Consider the following 19,125-nt stretch of genomic DNA (forward strand, 5'->3'; position numbering starts at 1 on the left):
TTGTGAAAAATGATAACAATAAAGTAAAAGCAAATACGAAAAAAATAAGCAATACACACGACACAGTATGTACGTGGTTCAGTAAATTGCCTACGTCCACAGGAGCTACAGAAGATTTTTATTTCTTGAGCAATCACAATAGAATATGTGAGGGACGGCTACTGTTCACTCTAATACATCACAAGTCAAAACAAAGTCATTTAAATATGTCATGCGGCGGAAACCCCAAAATCTTCAGAAATAGTCATGTTTGCTTGAGCGGCGTGTCGAGCCAGCATCGAGTGAACCTGTTTCCCGCAATCACTCAAGCCATGTGTCGAGCGACTCTTCAAGAGAACTCTCTGACTTCCCTCTGCTCAAGCGGTGTGTCGAGCAGTGTCGAAAGAACTCTCTGACTTGCGTTTGCTCGAGCGGTCTATCGAGCTATCTTGAACGAACTCTCTGACTTGTCTTCTCTCGAGTGGCTAAAGACTCCGCTCGAGTGGTGTGGACTAGCCTCCACAATACTCAACAAGCTTGACAATGTACGCCGAGTATGTCAGATATTATTGTGACTCATGAATTTGATGCTTCTTCATGCACGTCTATGAAGTCCATTGCAAACTGCAACTCATGCAGAAAATGAAAGCCACCCTTCTCACTAATGAAATCATTTTGAGCAGACATTACGGCTGGGAAATATCTGTTTCAAATTCTTTAGAGTATGCTTTTCTCTTGTAATTTATTTTTGTAGTGTATGAGGAGACCTTGAAATTTGTTTTCAGATCAAATTTTGTATTTTCAAAATATGATTTGAAACAAAAATTGAGAGAGGAAAGTTTTCATTTTTCTTCAACAAATGGTCAGCAGCCACCTTGATATTAGGCCACAAAACATCACTCAAATCCCAGAAACATTTGCTAGTACATCTGAAAATATATCGACTCTCAAACATTGTTACCACAACATATATTGAACACAAGATCACCGAAGACAAAGGATCGAATTCAAAGGAACATGATAAAAACATCCATAATATATAATTTTGCAACATATAATATATATATATATATAACACATAAAGTACAATTCTAATTAATGAGACCAGAGAAAGGATCCCATGGCGAACTTTCTCCTGTTCAACATCCCCAACGATCGGTAGCCCATATTCTTTAAGCAAGCAATCCAGCTTCCACTCCGGCATGGTTTCGTAATTGGCTTTGGTGTATCTTGGGTAGTGCAACGGCATTTGGAAGTGTCTGCATCGATCCTTCCCTTGCTATCCATTGGCTCTGCTACCTACGTTTGTTGAAGCCCTTGTCACTGACTCCATTGCCCCCCAACACCAATGTTTCTCAATCCTTTCTTTCTTCTTTACTCTACGCTCTCTTGTGCCTAGTTATGGCAAACTGGTGGGCTAGTTAAAGCTGTTGACAAGTTTTTTCTTCCTTTATTATTGTTATTATTATTATTTTGTGGCTAAGGAATATTTTGCAAGCATGGTATTTGGAGTTGATTGCCAAGAGACAATCTATTTTTCCTGGGCATTTAATCTCAAGCTTTTCAGTTATAGTCACTAAAAAAAGGGGTAGTTTGCCAGCGTCCCATAAACGCCGGCAATTGGAAAATAAACGCCTGTAATGTTTTTATCGACGTTTGTGTACTGGCACAACCCAAGCATCGGCACCTAAGGGTCAGGAATAGTATTTGCCGTCATTTATGCAAACGCCACCATCCCTCTTTTGGTTAACGGCATTTTGTTTATTATATTGCTAACATTTTCAAATGCCGGCAATCGACCAATTCCTTCCCAACATTTTTTTTCACCGGCGTCTACAAGTGCCATTAATATTTGTTTATTTGCCGGCGTTTATTTAAACGCCACCATCCCTTTTTTGGTTACTGGCGTTTTGTTTATTATGTTGCTGATATTTTCAAATGTCGGCAATCGAGCAATTCCTTCCCAACATTTTTTTTCACCGGCGTCTACAAGTGCCGTTAATATTTGTTGCACTCGACGTTTTGTGGACTGTGTTCCTGGTACTTACAAACATCAGTAATCATGTTTTATGTTATTGATGTTTACAAACGTTGGTAAATTTTTTTGGTATTTACATTTTGTGGATAATGTTACCGACGCTTACAGATGCCGATAATTATTCTTTATTTTACCGACGTCTCTAAGCGCCGATAAATTATTTTGATATTGGCATTTTGGAAGTTGTTATCGACATTTACAAATACCAATAATTGGGTAGTTATTTTGACAGCACCAAAATAGGCACCCACTAACCGAATTAGTTTATTTTATCGACATCTACAAGCGTCGGCAAATTTTTATACTCTCAACATTTTAGAATGTTTTACTGGGGCTTCCAAATGCCAAAAAAGAAATAGTTAGTTCATTATTTATTTTTCGATACCCATGAATAAATGTAGTTTTATTTTATTAATATCTAAATATGCCAGTAAATTTCTTTGGTCCCAGCATTTGAAGACTATATTATTGACACTTACAAGTGCCATTAAGCATTATTTTTACCGACTTTTACAAATGCCGATAAATTACAATCCCAACATTTTAGATATTGAATTATCGGTACTTATAAATATTGGTAATTGAGCAATTTAAATTTACAATATACCGTCCATAAAATTTAAAGATGCACAAAAATAGGTACTCTCAAACGGAAATAATTTTATTTATTTCACCTCTTTCTAAAAAAAAAAAAAAAAAAAAACTTTCTAAACTAATAAAAATAGTATCGGTCTCTTCCTTTTGCTATCAAGAAAAAATAAACTAAAAAAAAATTGTAAGGCCTAAACGGGTCATTCTCCAAGTAATACATAAACTATAGATTTCTTAAATTCAATCAAACAACCTAATAATTGGAAAAGCATATTTTGTTGATATTGAAGGTTTGATGACAAAATAATTCGCTGAGTAAGCAACTTATAGTAAACTAAAGATGGGAGCTACCTTCGGGAATACGTTTTTGGAAGCACACCAGGTACCATAAAATTCTACAATAACTAATAATCTATCTCCAGCCTGACTTAGAGCACTCAAAAATTCTTGTGTGGAATGAATGTCAACCATATTTGGCGCATTCTCCTCCCACCATTTCGGTTGGTCAGTTTCAGCCACAGTTGCATGAACCTACAGTTAAAGTATACAAAATTAAAATTAGCAACCATTAATCTCACTACGTAGTGACTGAAAAAATTGTTCTCCTCATTGCAAAGGAAAATAAAAATGTCTAGAAAATTCAGAGAAGCACCTCAACATTTCACTGTTACTGCATGTCATCAGCAACTTGAGAACTCCTAATCCCCAAAAACAATCTTGGCTTCAACTTCTTATTTGTGGCAGTGAATAGCCAACCAATTTGGGTTTCACAAGTGGCACAGTTGGTGATCGTCCATGCATACCCATGAAACCAGCTGTATTCTAAATGCAGTCACCCCCTTAGCTCTAAGCCATTTGCTCTGTAGCGTGTCATGATTTCATGTACATAACCGTGAGGGTTCACATAAGCACCAAGAGGACCTTCACTAGACATGACCAGCATATCACTCCGCCTTGCAATTATAGTCTGACAGTTTTACACTGAATAATATTGACACTCTCAAGTAACTCAATTTCACGATGCAATCGATAGACACGGGGAAGAAGATATAATTACATGACTGATGTCAAAATCTAAGACATTAATGGAGAAGGGAGGAAGCAGTCCATTCCTTTCCCATCCTCGAAGCTAAAGAATCTCTCATATACACGGTTGGAGAAAAGAGAGGATCGACTTGGAGCACCTGGGAGAAAGTGAAGCTGGAGGCAGGGGTCTGAGGGGTTTCATTAAGAAAAAAATAAAAAAATAGAGAGACTTTGCTAATTTGCAAGGTAAAATTGTAAAACCTGTAAGAGTTTAAACTTTGATCAAAGATATGATGATCAATCAGATTAAGGTTCCATGTAAGCTTTTTATTAATACAGAAATAGAGGAATTCTTTTACTCCTTGTATCGAATACATCTTGTGCATGATTGCTCATCAAAAGCAGAGATCCAAGAGGACCTTCGAAGATCGCATAAGAGTTTGGAAACAATATAATAGTGATAAGCTTTCTACCATGAGGAAATCAGTATTTCACAAAGCCAACTACTTTGAGTTCCACAACCTTGTGTTCCTCTAAATTTATTTTCACTTGAAAGCTATATGCTTTCATCAACATTTGTTGCAATTCCTTTCTGGTTCATCCATGATGCTGGACTGAATGTCGCGGGATTGACAAAGCGAGAATGTAGTTTCAAGAAGGTATGACAAAGTTCGTCGTTCAAAAGCCCGTACAACCCAAACGGTTACTAGAAAGCAAGGAAGGAGTTTATCTGCCCCATTTCCGGGTCTCTCATGGCCGACCCAGTTATCGTCTAACAGAAGGAAAAGAAAAAGGAAAGAAAACTTACCATCCAGAGCAGAGTATGTTCAGCAAGATATCATGCAAAATTTCCTGCATTCCAAACCCAGAGCATGTCCGTCACGGACGACGATCTGGCCCTCCTTGCCGAGTCCTTCCCCTCCTTCAAATAGCTAGTTATCGTCTGCTGCGACGGCTTTAGTACGAGTGGCCTCGCTCTCATTGCCAGCGACTGCAGGTACTCTCCTTTTCCTTTGTTTCTCATAAGTATCCAACATACAACCACACGAATCCATTAGCAGAAGAAATATTTTTGACTGAATGCAAATCAGAGCATCCCATTCAGAACGCATATTTGGAGTGATAGAATAACAATAGATCTCAGTAAATTAGGGGCTTACCTGTGTACACCTCTGGACGCTCGCGAAGCTGGACACGAGAAGAAATGGGGCGGCCGCTCGACAGAAGAGAAGATCGTAAAATTATGGGCAGCCATGTTAAAACTCTATTCATCTGCCATGGAACGAAAAATCTCATGCAAGAGAAGATCTGTAAAATATATGGGAAGCAAAAGAATTTTGGCACTCACTAAGAATCAGAGGAGATCGACATGACCGATGTGCTTCAACTGCCCCATAGCCTTCCCATCTCCACTACTGCCGCACACCCACCTCTGAAATGCATTTAAAAGAAATCAAGTGAATATTGAAGTTTTGTTTGGAGCCAGTATTCGGCGCCAAGGTGAAAAGTGGTAATGAAAATTAGTGCTAGATTTTATGCCGCCAATTTTCAAAATTAAATTATGCGTCATTTATTCTGTTTTAATATATATATTTCAAACACTTATCTGTAAAATATGAAAAAGCTATATAAAAATAAATAACTACTTTAATCACAAAGAGATTATATAACAGTAATTTTATAAATTGATATGATTTAATGTAATTCGTTACATTGTATATAGTTTTATATAATTTTTTATCTTAAAGTTGAAAATTTGATCATATGTTATTAATATAAACTATATATATTAGGATAAATAAATTTTATAGCATAATAAATTATAATATATATTCTTTTTTATAAATATATTTCTATACACTTGATCATGTACATTCATATCAAAGTATATATATGTAACCATCATATTCTACAAACGTATAGGTGGCCATGCATATTATCACAAACATATTATCACTAACATACATAATCAAATACTATATCACTATATGATATTATTATATATATTTATATATACTAATACTAATACTCTTAGTAATCCACTAAATATAAATAACTATATAAATCACTGTAGTATTAGTAGTTATATTAATACTATATTACTATATAATGCATTATATATCACTATGGTATAGTTACATTAACTATATAATCCACTAATACTATTCTAAAACTAGATAATCGAACTGAACGGGACCAAAACGAGTATAATCAGAAGTTCCGGTTTAGGGGAGTAACCGGTGCGATATCGGTTATTCAAATCTAAAGTAAGTATTAATTAACTCTATAGAATTAATTTATATAGTAATCATATATATATATATATATATATATATATATAGCATATACTTATATTGAAGTATATAACTTATGTTCTAATATACAGCTTGTAGAAGCATTAGTAATTATGTCATAATATATTTATAGTATCACAAACTATTAATCAATTTTACATATACTTAATACTAGAATATGTACTAGTGTATATAATAGAGTAATTGCTAAATGTTCTTTCATGACGTACTTAAAAATAACTTATATCAATATATATACTAGTTTATGTCTTAGAGTAATTATAATTAATAGTTAGATCATGAATATACTTAATTGCTTATACTATAATTAATTAGTAGTTCCACAACCATGTTCCAATTATGGATAGTGTTACTATGCCGCCCAGCGTGTATCACTCGGCATTCCTTGTGCTTTTGCATTTTTTTAATTTTTTCTGTTTTTAAAAGCATTATTAAATATATTTAAAATGTCTTTTTTAAACACATCAATTCACTAATAGTTACTTATTTAATTATTAAGAATTTAAAAAAAAAATATATATATATTAGCATTCAAATTGGGATGGCAAACTTAGGCGACATAGTATCATTTTCCTTTAATTAGAGCATATTCACAAGAATTTTCAATTTCAAGCAACGTGAACTATATCAGCTTATAAGTTTAATACTATTCATTTTATAACTTTACTCTTATTGATAATACAATAAGGAAATTTTATTTGTATGAAATAAGTTTAAAATAAAATCATATTAATCCTAGAAGAGTTTTGTTTTCTTTTTTTTTTTTCTCACTCAATCAATGAATGGGTAACTAGTCTTGTACAGCTTGCAGTGAAACTGAGGCATATATTGGTAATCCCAACAGTACCAACCCAGAAATAGAAACACATACTACTAGCTTTCTTTCCATGACAGCAGTCTTACCTCTTTAATTTGCAAATCTTTTTTCACTCAAAGGGTGTCACTGCCCATGTGGCCTCTCCCTGATCGGGGCCTTAATTTTATTTCACCAAAATGCTTTCCATTTTTATGGACCTGCAATTTTTTTTTTCTTTTAGCAGAAAGTCACGCAGTACCACTACTGAAATCACTTGATCAATGGCTGGCATTCATCAATTCTACAAAGACGAACTAGCTAGGCTTCATGAAGGCCTTGCCATGATAGAATTCCCTAAAACTAAGGACGACGTTGCCACTACAAGAAATAAGGCTTTTTGCGACGATTTTAGGTTTGTTGCAAATAAAATCACCGTAAAAAGCTATTATTTGCAGCGATTTTTCACGTCGTCGAGGGTTTTCTACATCACGTAGGAAAATTATCTTTTGCGGTGATTTTTATACTTTTTACGACGGACAAAATCGTTGCAAATGCAAAATTGATCTTTTACAACGACTTTTCAATTTTTGCGACAAAAAATTCGCCGAAATATTAAAATTCTTTTTGCGACGCTTCGTTAATCGCTGCTTAGTTAATCGCTGCGATTGTGAAAGTGGTTATTTACAGCGATTTTAAGTTTTTTTTCGGCGACTTTTAGTCACCACAAATGCGTGTTTGGAGCGATATTGTTTTGGTTGATAATGACTTTTTCATATTTCTGGCGAGGTTTAGGCATCTGCGGCGATATGGAAACGCCACAAAAAGCTAATAAAATTGAAATGCCCGCTCGTTCTCCTGTCATTTCCCTCCAGCCCTAATTCCCCCTGCTCCCTCCCCTTCTCTCTCCCCAACTCTTCCTTCTCGAGCATAGCCCATGTCGGTAAGCACAGTCCGTCGCCCGCAACCCCGCCACCTCACCTCGAGCACAACCCACGCCGGGAAAGGCCCTAATTCTTGTAGTGCCCTCTCCTTCCACTGATCTCCGCGACATATTCGAACTTCCCCAAGGTAAGATTTCCAAACCCTTATTTCCAAATCATCTTCTTCTTGCCATTTTATGGTCTTCTAAGTCTTCCTCTTCTATTTCATTTGCTGCTCTTCAAGCATCTCTACCCATGATGATGTGGCCAGACAACTTCCACCCCCAAGTACCGATATAGTGCTTTTGTATTAACCTTGCCAAGGTTATTCTCCCTCCAAGCATTAGTTAGATGCAGTTTTCTTTTTTATCTGGGTTTTAATTTGTTGATGTTGTTCCAAAGGGAGCAGCAGTGGTGGCTGTGGGTCTCTAATCAGCCCCTGTTCTTTCCCTTTCCTATGTAAATTCAATTTAGTTACATCTATCATTTTGGGACATGCTAGAGTACTGAAAAAATCAAGACATACATAATAAACTTCTTGTCAAAATCAGTTTTCATCTAGCCATTTGTATATAACTGTCTGAAGTGTAAATACTAGGTAAACTTAGTTTTGGTTTTACCTGTGTTCCCTTAGATTTTCCCTATTTTTCTTCATCGGAATTGCCTTCATTCATGGTTCTACTTTACTTTTAATGTAGGAAATGTGGTGGACAAGCATTAGACCACAATTCATGCTTTGACACCATGAAACCTCACCAAGAAGCTTAGCCTCTCTTGAAATGAACTTATTATCGAGACTTCCAAGTGACTCATGGGCCTTATCTTGATTCTAAACCAAGATTACATAGCTATTGTGTGAAGTGTAAAATGTGGTTCAGTTTACAATTGTGTGATTGGGTTGAATGGTGAAGCCGTTGGGTTGTGATTGGGCAGTTGCAACATTGGTACCTATCTTGCAACTGCCTTTTGTTTAATCGAGACAGCTTGATTTTGTAAAGCATTTATCAGTGTTTCAAGTTGGTGAGATCATTAGCAGATTTGAGAAGAAGGGCTTCTATTTGAAAGGTAAGATCTTTTCGATCATTCATCGTTAATATGAGCTGTGAAGTACTTATGGGTTGGCAGTAATATGTGCCTGTAAGCTTTACATATGACGATTTCCAATATGTGCATCTATAATTAGATGTAGACCCTAATTGCATAATTTGCATGAGAGTCTGAAATGATAGTTATGCCATAGGTGGTCTACTCTTAGAGGGTTCAATCTGACATGCTCATGTTTTTGGTTGAATGTCATTGGAATCCCATAATTCTCTTTCTTCTGTCCTGAAATGAACAAAAAAATTAAACATCAATTTCTATAGTAGACGTGCAAAAAACTCCATTATGATTAGCAAAAAGAATAGTTGCATCGAATGTTCTTCGCGTTTTCAAAAAAATGAGTTTCTATAAATTTATGCTTAACTTGCTCAAATTTTAGGGAAAGTATTAGGGCTGAAACCGAGTATGAATTAAAGGTAGCTGTTGAATAATGGAGCTCCTTTCTTCTTTTGTAGTTGAGTAAATGTAATCTGTGTTTAGGTTTGAAGCTCATCACTGTGGATTGTTCTTTTGCTCAAAGGCACTATGCGGACTTGTCTGCAAAGCCCTTTTTCAATGGGTTGGTTGAATACATTATTTTTGGTCCTGTTGTTGTTATGGTTTGGGAGGGTAAGAATGTTGTGACAATTGGTCGAAAGATTATTGGAGCTACAAATCCTTCGGATTCCGCCCCTGGAACCATCCGTGGTGACTTTGCAGTTGAAATTGGGAGGTAATTTCATCTTCCTTTAACTGAATACTTTTCAAAATACCAAGGTTTGTGTCTTTCTCTTGCAAAATTTGGTCATGGTCTTATATGATTTCCAGTACGCATTTTGTTGATAAAGAATGGTCATCTCATGTAGGCATTGATGGTCTTAATGTACTGTTTTGTTTTGTTGATAAAGAATGGTCATCTCATGTAGGCATTAATGGTCTTAAAGTACTGTTTTGTTTGAACTTGTTCACTTGGCTTCTACTTATCAAGAAAAAAAATTGTACTTGTATTGTTTCTGATGTGAACAAAATTTCCCAATGTGGGTTGTGATCATGTAAATGTGTTCAATACCCCGTAATCTTTTATTCTGGTTGAGAACTTTTTTTTTTTTTTTTTTTATAATTTTCCTTTACGGATCAAGAAAATTATGGTCCCAGCAAATTATATGCTTTGTATTCCTCTTACTTTAGAACATCTTCTGATGGAATTTTTTGAAGCTAGGAAAATTAATACAGAAATGGAAAGTGAATTTTGAGTAATTCTACTTTGAAATTGGATTAGTGATACCTAAAGATTGGAAAACGTCTAATGCTTAAGTTACTTTATGCAGGAACGTTATTCATGGAAGTGATTCAGTTGAGAGTGGGAGGAAAGAAATTGCTCTATGGTTCCCTGAAAGAACTATTAGCTGGGAGAGCAGTCTTTACCCTTGGATCTACAAGTGAATGTTATCCTCACTCATTTATATTTATGACTACTGTTTTGATGAGCTGGTTATGAAGTTTTGACTTTGACTTGGTTATACCTGCTTCCTTGGAACTTTACTTTATACATGCTTATTAAATAAACACAAAGTAATTTAAGTTATTTGATTATGGGCTTGCCTGAGTAATTTTTTTTTTTTTTTTAAATGGTCTGCTTCTGATGACCATTGCAATGGAAGCCCTTTTGAATGAAAACATTAGCAGGAATTGTTTGCTTGATATCTCTTCCCAAAGGCTGTGTATGTGCATTTCTTTTTTTTATATTTTCTGAAACATCATTTCCGGCGAACTGTACTCGTCGGAAATAGTTTTTTCGTCAAACAAGACTATTTGCAGCGCCTAACTGTTGCAAATTACTCGCTGGAAAAGAGACAATCTTATTTACAGCGATTTTAACTGTGCAAAAAATATTATTCACGACAATTTTTTAACACATTGCAAATAATATGAAGATATTTGCAACGATATTTTGTGTATTTGCGACGATATAAAACGCTGCAAATACTTTTTTGTAGCGATAAAGAGTTGAAATATAAACGTTATTTACGGCGTAATTTAATATTAGCAACGAAAAAAATCGCTGCAAATAAAAATTTTTTGCGACCATTTTTGGGTTTCGCTGGTTTAATTTTTAAGTGAGTCAACAATAGTGACGAATGACTGGCGCAGCATAAATCGCTGCGAAAGGTCATTTGCAACGATTTTGAGTTTGCAGCGATTTTTGGCACCGCAAAAGGCCCTATTTCTTGTAGTGTGCCTTGTAAATATGATATATATTTATGGACGGAACCACATGCCATAAACTGACCACCACCTTTGTAATATTCAAAAAGTTTGGATGAGTATGTAATACGTACGCGGACTCATATTACATATAAATTTAAGATCATGTGGATTTTTCGAGTGGATTTCTCTTTTTTAAAAAAATTTACACGAAACTTGCAGGTTTTGGAACAATACAAATCATTTTCCTTTCCTTGTCATCCTTAGCACACAAGAAAACGCATATGTATAGACATGGATGTTGTTCATCATGAGATGATCATGAGAACTTGATGCATGCCAACGTGTGTACTAGATACCTCTTTCAAATATGGAGATTAATCACTAATCAATAACATAGTTTAAATCAGTAAAGAATTCGAATGCAAAAAGACACCAAAGGAGTTGAATAGTTGCTGCATTGTCTTGATGAGAGAGTAGCTGGGAAGATCTAAACACTAATCAATAACATAGTTTAAATCCCTAAAGAATTCAAATGCAAAAAGAATTTAAACGACAATTGAAAACTAACAGAAATCAATCATATCCATCATCATCATTCATGTCATCTCCCTCGTTATCATCATCATTATCATCATCATTATCATCATCATCATCCTGTTCCACTTCTTCATCTTTATTGTGTTCCTCTGCATTGTCATTCCTATTTTCTCCATTCTCATTATGAATGGTACCTACAAAATAATATGCATACATTCAATAAAAAATTCATAGTACAAACTCATTTATATCATATAAAATAATCCAGATCAGCATTAAAGTTGACATATTAATTGCAATCAATGTTTTCTCTCAATTATGTTGCAAAACATAAAAATCACCTGATTGATTTGGTGCGAGTAATTTTTGAAGTTCATTTGGAGATATTCCTTCCAGAGGATTTCTCCCTTCAATCTGGATACAACATTCAATGATGATTTCAAAGATAAATGCATAAAATTACTTGTAATAGATAAAGCTGAAACTAATTCATATGAAACTATTTTTTTAGTAACTTGTGCTTGAATGTAGCCATAAAACATGTTTTTGAACACAGTTAACTCGTGACATTCTGGGCCCATGACCTTGGAATAAATATTATCAGTAGCCCAAGTCATAGTTCCTCCAGTACCCCCTAGTCTAGACGTGGGGTCATGGGTAAGGAGCTCCTCCATTTCAGTCTACAGAAAAACATAAAGAAAATACACGAATATGCTTAAGGTACTTTATAAGATGGAAAAGAAATAGTAAATGCATAAATCAGACATACCACTATTTTTTCCGTTTCATTATTCAAATGTGTGTCCTCCTTACGTTTGTGGGTATTTACAAATAATTGTGCTCGACTTGGCAAGGCTCCGGTCCTTTTTTCCTGTAAATTACTTGAAGAGTTCAAATATATATAGGAAAGTAGATCAAAAACTACATGAGAAAACAAAACCAAACGAATACTAAAGACATACAATTACATACCCACTCACTAGCATATCGGGTATAGCTTTTGGAGCCTATGCTGTGAACCACCTTTTGCTTTCCACGACATTCCTTATTTTTTTCAGATTTGGCCTACATTAAGAAAATGTTTGTGACATCATTTTTGTGAGTACTACTTGTAACATATTTCAAAACGTTATAAGAAAATATTAAATGTTACCTTCCATTTTTCATCAAACCAAGTCGTTGCTAAATCTACCAATTGGCTCAAGTTAACCTTATTGGGATCTGCCCTTGCCACAACTGTTGCAGCAGAGGTATCATTTGCTTTAAGCAACGTCTTCTTCAACTCGAGCTTATAATCTTTTCATTTCTTCCCCATATCCCTTTCTATAAACGAGTGGAACGCCTCAAGCTTATCATTGGGAACCATAAATTTAGACTACATTTAATACCAAATGTCAACAATATTAGTATCATGTAAAGTAGTTTTCAAACATTAAATAGATTATAATTCAAAACCTTATAATCTTAATTGAATACCTTAATAATGTCCCACATTGTATCCTTAAAATGTTGAGGCACCAACCTCCAATCTGAGAAATTCATTGGTCCCAATTGTCGGATCCCTCACCAATTTTCCAGTAAACCTTCTTACCTTTGAAGATTTTAAATTCATGGGATGACACATGGCATTGAGATCCATCTCAATTAATTCATCTTTTGGCAAGTACCATATATCATTGATGGAGTTTAATATCCTTTCCTTTTTGTTGCCATTAACATCTGCATATGAATTTGTATAAGAGATTGCTAGTTCTATTAAATTATTAATATGACTGACAAAGTTAAATTTACCAATGATGGTGACATGGCGATCTTCAGGGTCAATGTAGTCATTGTGGTCCTTTGTATGTGAGTGTGCCCCTTCTTGAGCAGAGGAGGATGGTGGCAGCCCTTCTTGTGTGAAAGTGGATGGTTGGCCTCCTCCATGTGTGGGTACAGCTGACTGTGATGAAGGTTCAATGGAAGATGATGTATGTTCAGCACTTTGTGTGAATGTAGCTTGTCGAGCTTGTCCATGTGCAAATCTAGGTGGTTGTGAGGCCTGCTCATCAATGGTAGGAGATGCTTGCTCACTCTTAACGAGCCTGAACCCCTTGCTCTAAGTGTAGATCTAAGTGGTTGTAATGCAGGTTGAGTTAGTGCAAAATGCCTGCTCTTTTCCTCGAGGATGGAGAAAATTTTGTGTTGATGATGATGGTAAAGTTGTAGATGAATTATTGTTCAAGAGTGATTTTAGAGTCTTTGTATTCCTTTTTGGTGCCATTCTACCGGTCCAAGAAATTAATACATCAAAGATTAAAAAAAAATGCATCAGAAATACAAAAAGGAAAAAAAAAAAAACCCAAAAATAACTCTATTACAATTCAATACTACAAATGCAAACTTAGGCCTCGTTTGTTTTCAGGAAACATCTCATCTCATCTCATCTCATTTCATCATTACAAGTTTCCCAAATCTCCACATAAAATAAAATAAACAATTCAACTTTTTCAAGTCCCAAAACAAAAATAATATTAAAAAATATATTCTAACAATATTTTATTCAACTTTTTAACTTTAATCTCATCTCATCTCTGAAAACAAACGAGCCCTTAGTGACAAAAAAAATATACCAGTAGATGCATTAATATTAATGCATCAAGTTTGGATTTCCATCATTAATGATCAAGTGAGATCTATTGTTATTCCTTCTATGTCTTTTCGAACCCACACAACATCATCAGTGGTTACATCAATAATATCATCAATTCTGGGGTTATTTCGCTCATTGAATATGTATTCATCTTCATCATCTGTCATTTCTTCTTGACCAATTTCATATGTATCTCTTGATTTTGTCTTGACAACAACAACCCAGTTTGGTTCTCTTTCATTGGCAACATAAAATACTTGAGAAATTTGCGACGACAATACGAACGGATTATCAGTAATCCGCTCCCCAGTATGTATTATACACGAGAAATTCACAAGACTAAAACCAAAGTTGTCCTCCTTGTAACCTCTACCATGAGACATATCTACCCAGTCACACTTAAATAGTATGTATCGAGATCCATCATAATACTGCACCTCAATTAAGCGTGTTATCACGTCGTACCAAGTAGATCCATCTTCTGTACATACACTGACCCCACTATTTTGAGTTGTCCTCCCATTTTCAAAATTTTTTGTACGAAACTTGGTGCCATTTACAACAATTCGCTTAAATTCTCTTATTGTCTGTACAAGCCCTTTAGAATGTAATTCAATTTTTCGACCTAACTCATTTTGTCAAGTATCATCCATATTCACAACCTGAGAATTTATTTACAACAAAATCTATTAGAGTGACTATAATGAACTAAATGTAATGTGAGTTATATGTATGTGTGATGTACTAGTAGATGCAATGTAGAACTTACATAGTCCCGAAATCATTCACAAAATTCGTCTCGATGCTTCTTTTGTAGATTGTGTTCCGATAATTCATTTTGGTTAAATGTCATCCTTAGCATTTCCATATGGATCCTATATACTCACATGGTATTAGAAATGAATCCAAAAATTACACCAACAAATTTAAAAATAAAAGTAAAAATTGAGTAGTACATATTAAAAATTTAATAATGGAATACTCACTTGCGAAATGGAATAAAATCGTCGACATTGAAGAGGATATATCAATGCGCCTGAGTCAATGACTTCATATCAAGATGAATATCAACAACCTCCCCCTAGAATCATCAGGGTTTCTAGATGGTCTATTAAATACTGTCTGTGCGGATTCCAAATAACGAGAACAAAACATCAACAATTCCTCCAATAAGTATCTTTAAAAAATGGAGCCTTCCGGTGTAGCTTTGTTACGTACATGAAATTTAAGTTGATGTAAATACCTAATATGATAACAAATCTAGTATCATTTTCAAAGAAATTGTGCCATAGTTTTGTACAAATCATTAATATTAGATACACTAATTATAACATACCTCTCTACAGGATACATCCATTAATAATGAACTGGCCCACCTAGCTTGCATTCAACAACTAAATGCACAGTCAAATGCACCATAATAGTGAAGAATTCAGGTGGAAAGATCATCTCCAATTGGCACAGTATGTAGGGTATTCTAGACTCGAATCGATTTAAATCTTCTACTCGCAACGTCTTGGAACAAATTCCTCTAAAGAATGCAGATAACTCTATTAATGATTCTGCAACCTTCTTAGATATAGACTTGCGCAATGCAATTGGTAGCAGTTGTTGCATCAGTATATGACCATTATGACTCTTCATACCCTCCATAGCACGTTTTTGAGGTTTAACACAACGTGAAACGTTTGAGGTATAACCATCTGGCATCTTTACATTTTTAATAATCCTTAATAAATCATCTTTCTCCACGTTACTCATTGTGAAAGAAGCTAGAGGTAAATATGTCTTGTTAGAAGCTTTGGGAATAGGATGAAGTTCTGGTCGCAAACCCATCTCTTTTAAGTCAAGGTGTGCCTGCAAATTAACTTTTGATTTACTATCAATGGTCAACAATGTGCCAATTATATTATCAACAACGTTCTTCTCTATGTGTATTACATCAAGATTGTGTCATAACAAATTTCCTTTCCAATATGGTAGGTCAAAGAAAATAATGCACTTCTTCCATATGGATTGCATGTCAAGATCGTGTTCACTAGTCATTTTTCTTTTCTGCATGTCAGCAACATATTCAACATTCTCTAATTGTCTCATAATGTCATCTCCATTTGGCACAACAGGCGGATGATTAATTTCTTTCGTACCATCAAATGCACTTGCTTGCTTTCTCCACTTATGATCCATCGGTAAGAATCTTCTATGTCCCATATATGAAAATTTTATTCTATGTTTTAACCACTTAGACCACGTATTATCCACACAACAAGGACACGCAAATCAACCTTTCGTACTCCATCCAGACAAATCACCATATGCAGAAAGTCATTGATTATCCACATCAAGGCTGCACGCATCGTAAACATTCTTTTAGAGCAGGCATCGTAGGTCGATGATCCGACCTCCCATAATTCCTTCAGTTCTGTTATTAAAGGCTCAAGGTACACATCTATTTTCATAGAGGGTGAAGATGGGCCTGGAATTATCAATGATAACATGAAAGTCGATCGTTTCATGCACATCCAAGGAGGCAAATTATAAGGTATGATCATAACTGGCCAAGTACTGTGAGAAATGCTCATATTACCAAAAGGATTAAATCCTCCACGACTAATTCAAGCCTAACATTGCGTGGGTAAGATGCAAAATCATTGTGTTGTGAGTCAAACGTCTTCCAAGCCATCCCATCGGCCGGATGTTGTAATACACCATCATCTGTTCGACCTTCAGCATGCCATTTCATGTGTGAAGCTATTTTCGATGACATAAAAAGTCTTTGCAATCTTGACTTCAAAGGAAACCAACGCAAAACCTTTGTTGGGCTTCTTTTATTCCTTCCATCTGTATTAGTATTTTGCTTCCATTTTGAAGTTTGGCAAAACATATATGTTTCTTTATTTTCATTATTCTTCCAAAACAACATACAACCGTTAGGACATACTGGGATTTTTACGCATTCAAGCCCTAAGTCACACATGTATTTTTTAGCCTCACATGTATTTTTAGGTAACGATGCTCCCGATGGAAGTAGCTCATTTAGAAATTCAAGAAGCTCTGTAAAGATATTGTTACTCCATCCGTCTAAACATTTCATATTCCACAAACGTACAATAGCACTAAACCTACTATGTTTTGTACACCCTTCATATAATGGCTCATCATCATTTTTCAACATGTTATAAAATTTTTGAACACCTTCATTGGGACCTTGAGAATTCTCATCTACCGCTTCAGCTTCCACACCCATTTCAAGCCCACCTCCAACTACTCCAGGTACAAACATAGAAAAAACATCTTGCAACATTGTATGCATCTCACTAGGTCCTTCTTGGCTTTGCTCATCATTCACGGGGGTATTAGTACTAACATTAGGCGACAAATTTACCTTCTCACCATGAGTGTGCCAAATTGTGTAACTCTGACAAATTCCATAGTAAATCAAGTGGTTGTGCAACATATCGACTTTGAAATACTTAGACAAGCAATACTTTTTACATGGGCAACAAATTAGCCCATCAATACCCATGTTGTTACTTGCAAACTTTAAAAACTCATTACACCATCAACATATTCCTTCGTATTTCGACGCATTGTCATCCAACTAGTCTTGTCCATATTGCTATTGAGTCAAATATAGTGTAGTTGGAAAACTAAGAAATAAAGTTACATTAGGATTAAGATGGATCTGTTAAGAAAAAAGAAAGTGAATTGGGATTGACAAAATTATTAAGTGTAACTGATCTAGCTAGAAGACCTACAATATATACTATTTGTATCGAAATGAATTATTGCAAATGAATCATTGCATCTCAGGAAAAATTTGCGCATCACAATGACGAAGGCCCACATAAATGATAGGCTAATCTTAGTATCAAGCCCAATCAAAATAAACAAGGCAAAAAATATTTTCCTATTTTTTCTGATTTATTTTCATTCAATTTTTGGTATAGTTAAATATTTTTTAAAAAGGAAAAAAATCCACAACATCATTAAAAAATACTTCGAATTATTTTCTTAATCACTAAAATAAATTAATTAATTAAAAAAAAGACAAAACAAAACAAAACAAAACCAAACCATGAACTAGCACATGAGATTGCGCGGCAGAGCTTACCACAAGGACCACGAGCGGCGGTAGGTGAAATTCCACGGCGGCGCAGCTGGGAGCTGCGGCAGCGCACTATGGGGGTGAGAGAGAAAGAAAGTGATGAGAAAGAGAGAGAGAGAGAGAGAGAGAGAGAGAGAGAGAGAGAGAGAGAGAGAGAGAGAGACACACACAGAGAAAGAGAGAGAGACGGAGAGAAGACCGTAGCTTACCGAGAGGAACCCGGTGGCTTAAGGGTGGCATGAAGATGACCGGCGTTGATCTTTGTCAGGTGGCACGACGTGGAGGAGGCTGGCGGCGTAGGGTGGCTGGCTTGTGTCTCACGGTGTGGAATGCACTCTGTTTTTGGTGAGGGAAACAACGGAGTGTTGGGCGGTGCTGGGCTGGTGGCGTGAGTCTACAGTGGTCCTAGGCAGAGGCCACAGTGCAACTGGGCCAGAGTTTGGACGTGGGCAGAGGCGGGGGTGCAACGTCTAGGCAAAGACCAACCGCTGTGCACACTTTGTTTTACGGCTGGACAGCGCCGCGGTGCACACTTTGTTCGCAGTAGAGGGTGGCTAGCTCGATGTGGGGCTTGGGCAGTGCTTGGAAGCTCACTGCAACTTAGTAGGCGGCAATTGGTTCTTTAGGTTGAAGGTGATTTATGCGGGAGGGTTTGTGTGTGTAACGAATAGAAGGAAAAAAAAAAAAAAAAAAAAGGCATGATAAAACCCTAGCTAGAGACGTACATGCATGAATGTGGAGACGTACGTGGAGTCCGATTCTTGGTTCCCATGGCTTGGGCTTTTTGAGCCATTTCTAAGTATTTGGGCCTACGTCTATTTCTATGGATTTTGTGTAGAATTAACAAGTGAGTTGGTCTGTTATCACAATCCACAATCTATTCGGCTTGTTTAAA

General features: G+C 35.7%; 2 protein-coding genes and 1 long non-coding RNA gene across 3 annotated transcripts; 1 reads left to right on the forward strand and 2 right to left on the reverse strand.

Moving 5' to 3' along the window:
• The first annotated feature begins 4,194 nt into the window (after window positions 1-4,194).
• LOC121262804 (nucleoside diphosphate kinase B-like) lies at window positions 4,195-10,188 on the forward strand. Its single transcript, XM_041165454.1, has 4 exons — window positions 4,195-4,293; window positions 8,649-8,730; window positions 9,247-9,478; window positions 10,074-10,188. The coding sequence occupies exons 1-4, from the start codon at window positions 4,195-4,197 to the stop codon at window positions 10,186-10,188; spliced, it is 528 nt and encodes a 175-aa protein (XP_041021388.1).
• Window positions 10,189-11,464: 1,276 nt separating this feature from the next.
• LOC121234313 (calsequestrin-1-like) lies at window positions 11,465-12,049 on the reverse strand. Its single transcript, XM_041130211.1, has 3 exons — window positions 12,006-12,049; window positions 11,832-11,904; window positions 11,465-11,684 (listed from the first exon to the last, which is right to left on the reverse strand). The coding sequence occupies exons 1-3, from the start codon at window positions 12,030-12,032 to the stop codon at window positions 11,527-11,529; spliced, it is 258 nt and encodes an 85-aa protein (XP_040986145.1). The 5' UTR covers window positions 12,033-12,049; the 3' UTR covers window positions 11,465-11,526.
• A 204-nt stretch (window positions 12,050-12,253) lies between these two features.
• Window positions 12,254-12,781, reverse strand: LOC121234323. The gene is made up of 3 exons (XR_005934367.1): window positions 12,644-12,781; window positions 12,463-12,555; window positions 12,254-12,361 (listed from the first exon to the last, which is right to left on the reverse strand). It is a non-coding gene; the product is annotated as an uncharacterized LOC121234323 (long non-coding RNA).
• Between the last annotated feature and the right edge of the window lie 6,344 nt (window positions 12,782-19,125).

This window comes from Juglans microcarpa x Juglans regia, chromosome 1D, assembly GCF_004785595.1.
Source record: "Juglans microcarpa x Juglans regia isolate MS1-56 chromosome 1D, Jm3101_v1.0, whole genome shotgun sequence".
NCBI classification, from domain to species: domain Eukaryota; kingdom Viridiplantae; phylum Streptophyta; class Magnoliopsida; order Fagales; family Juglandaceae; genus Juglans; species Juglans microcarpa x Juglans regia.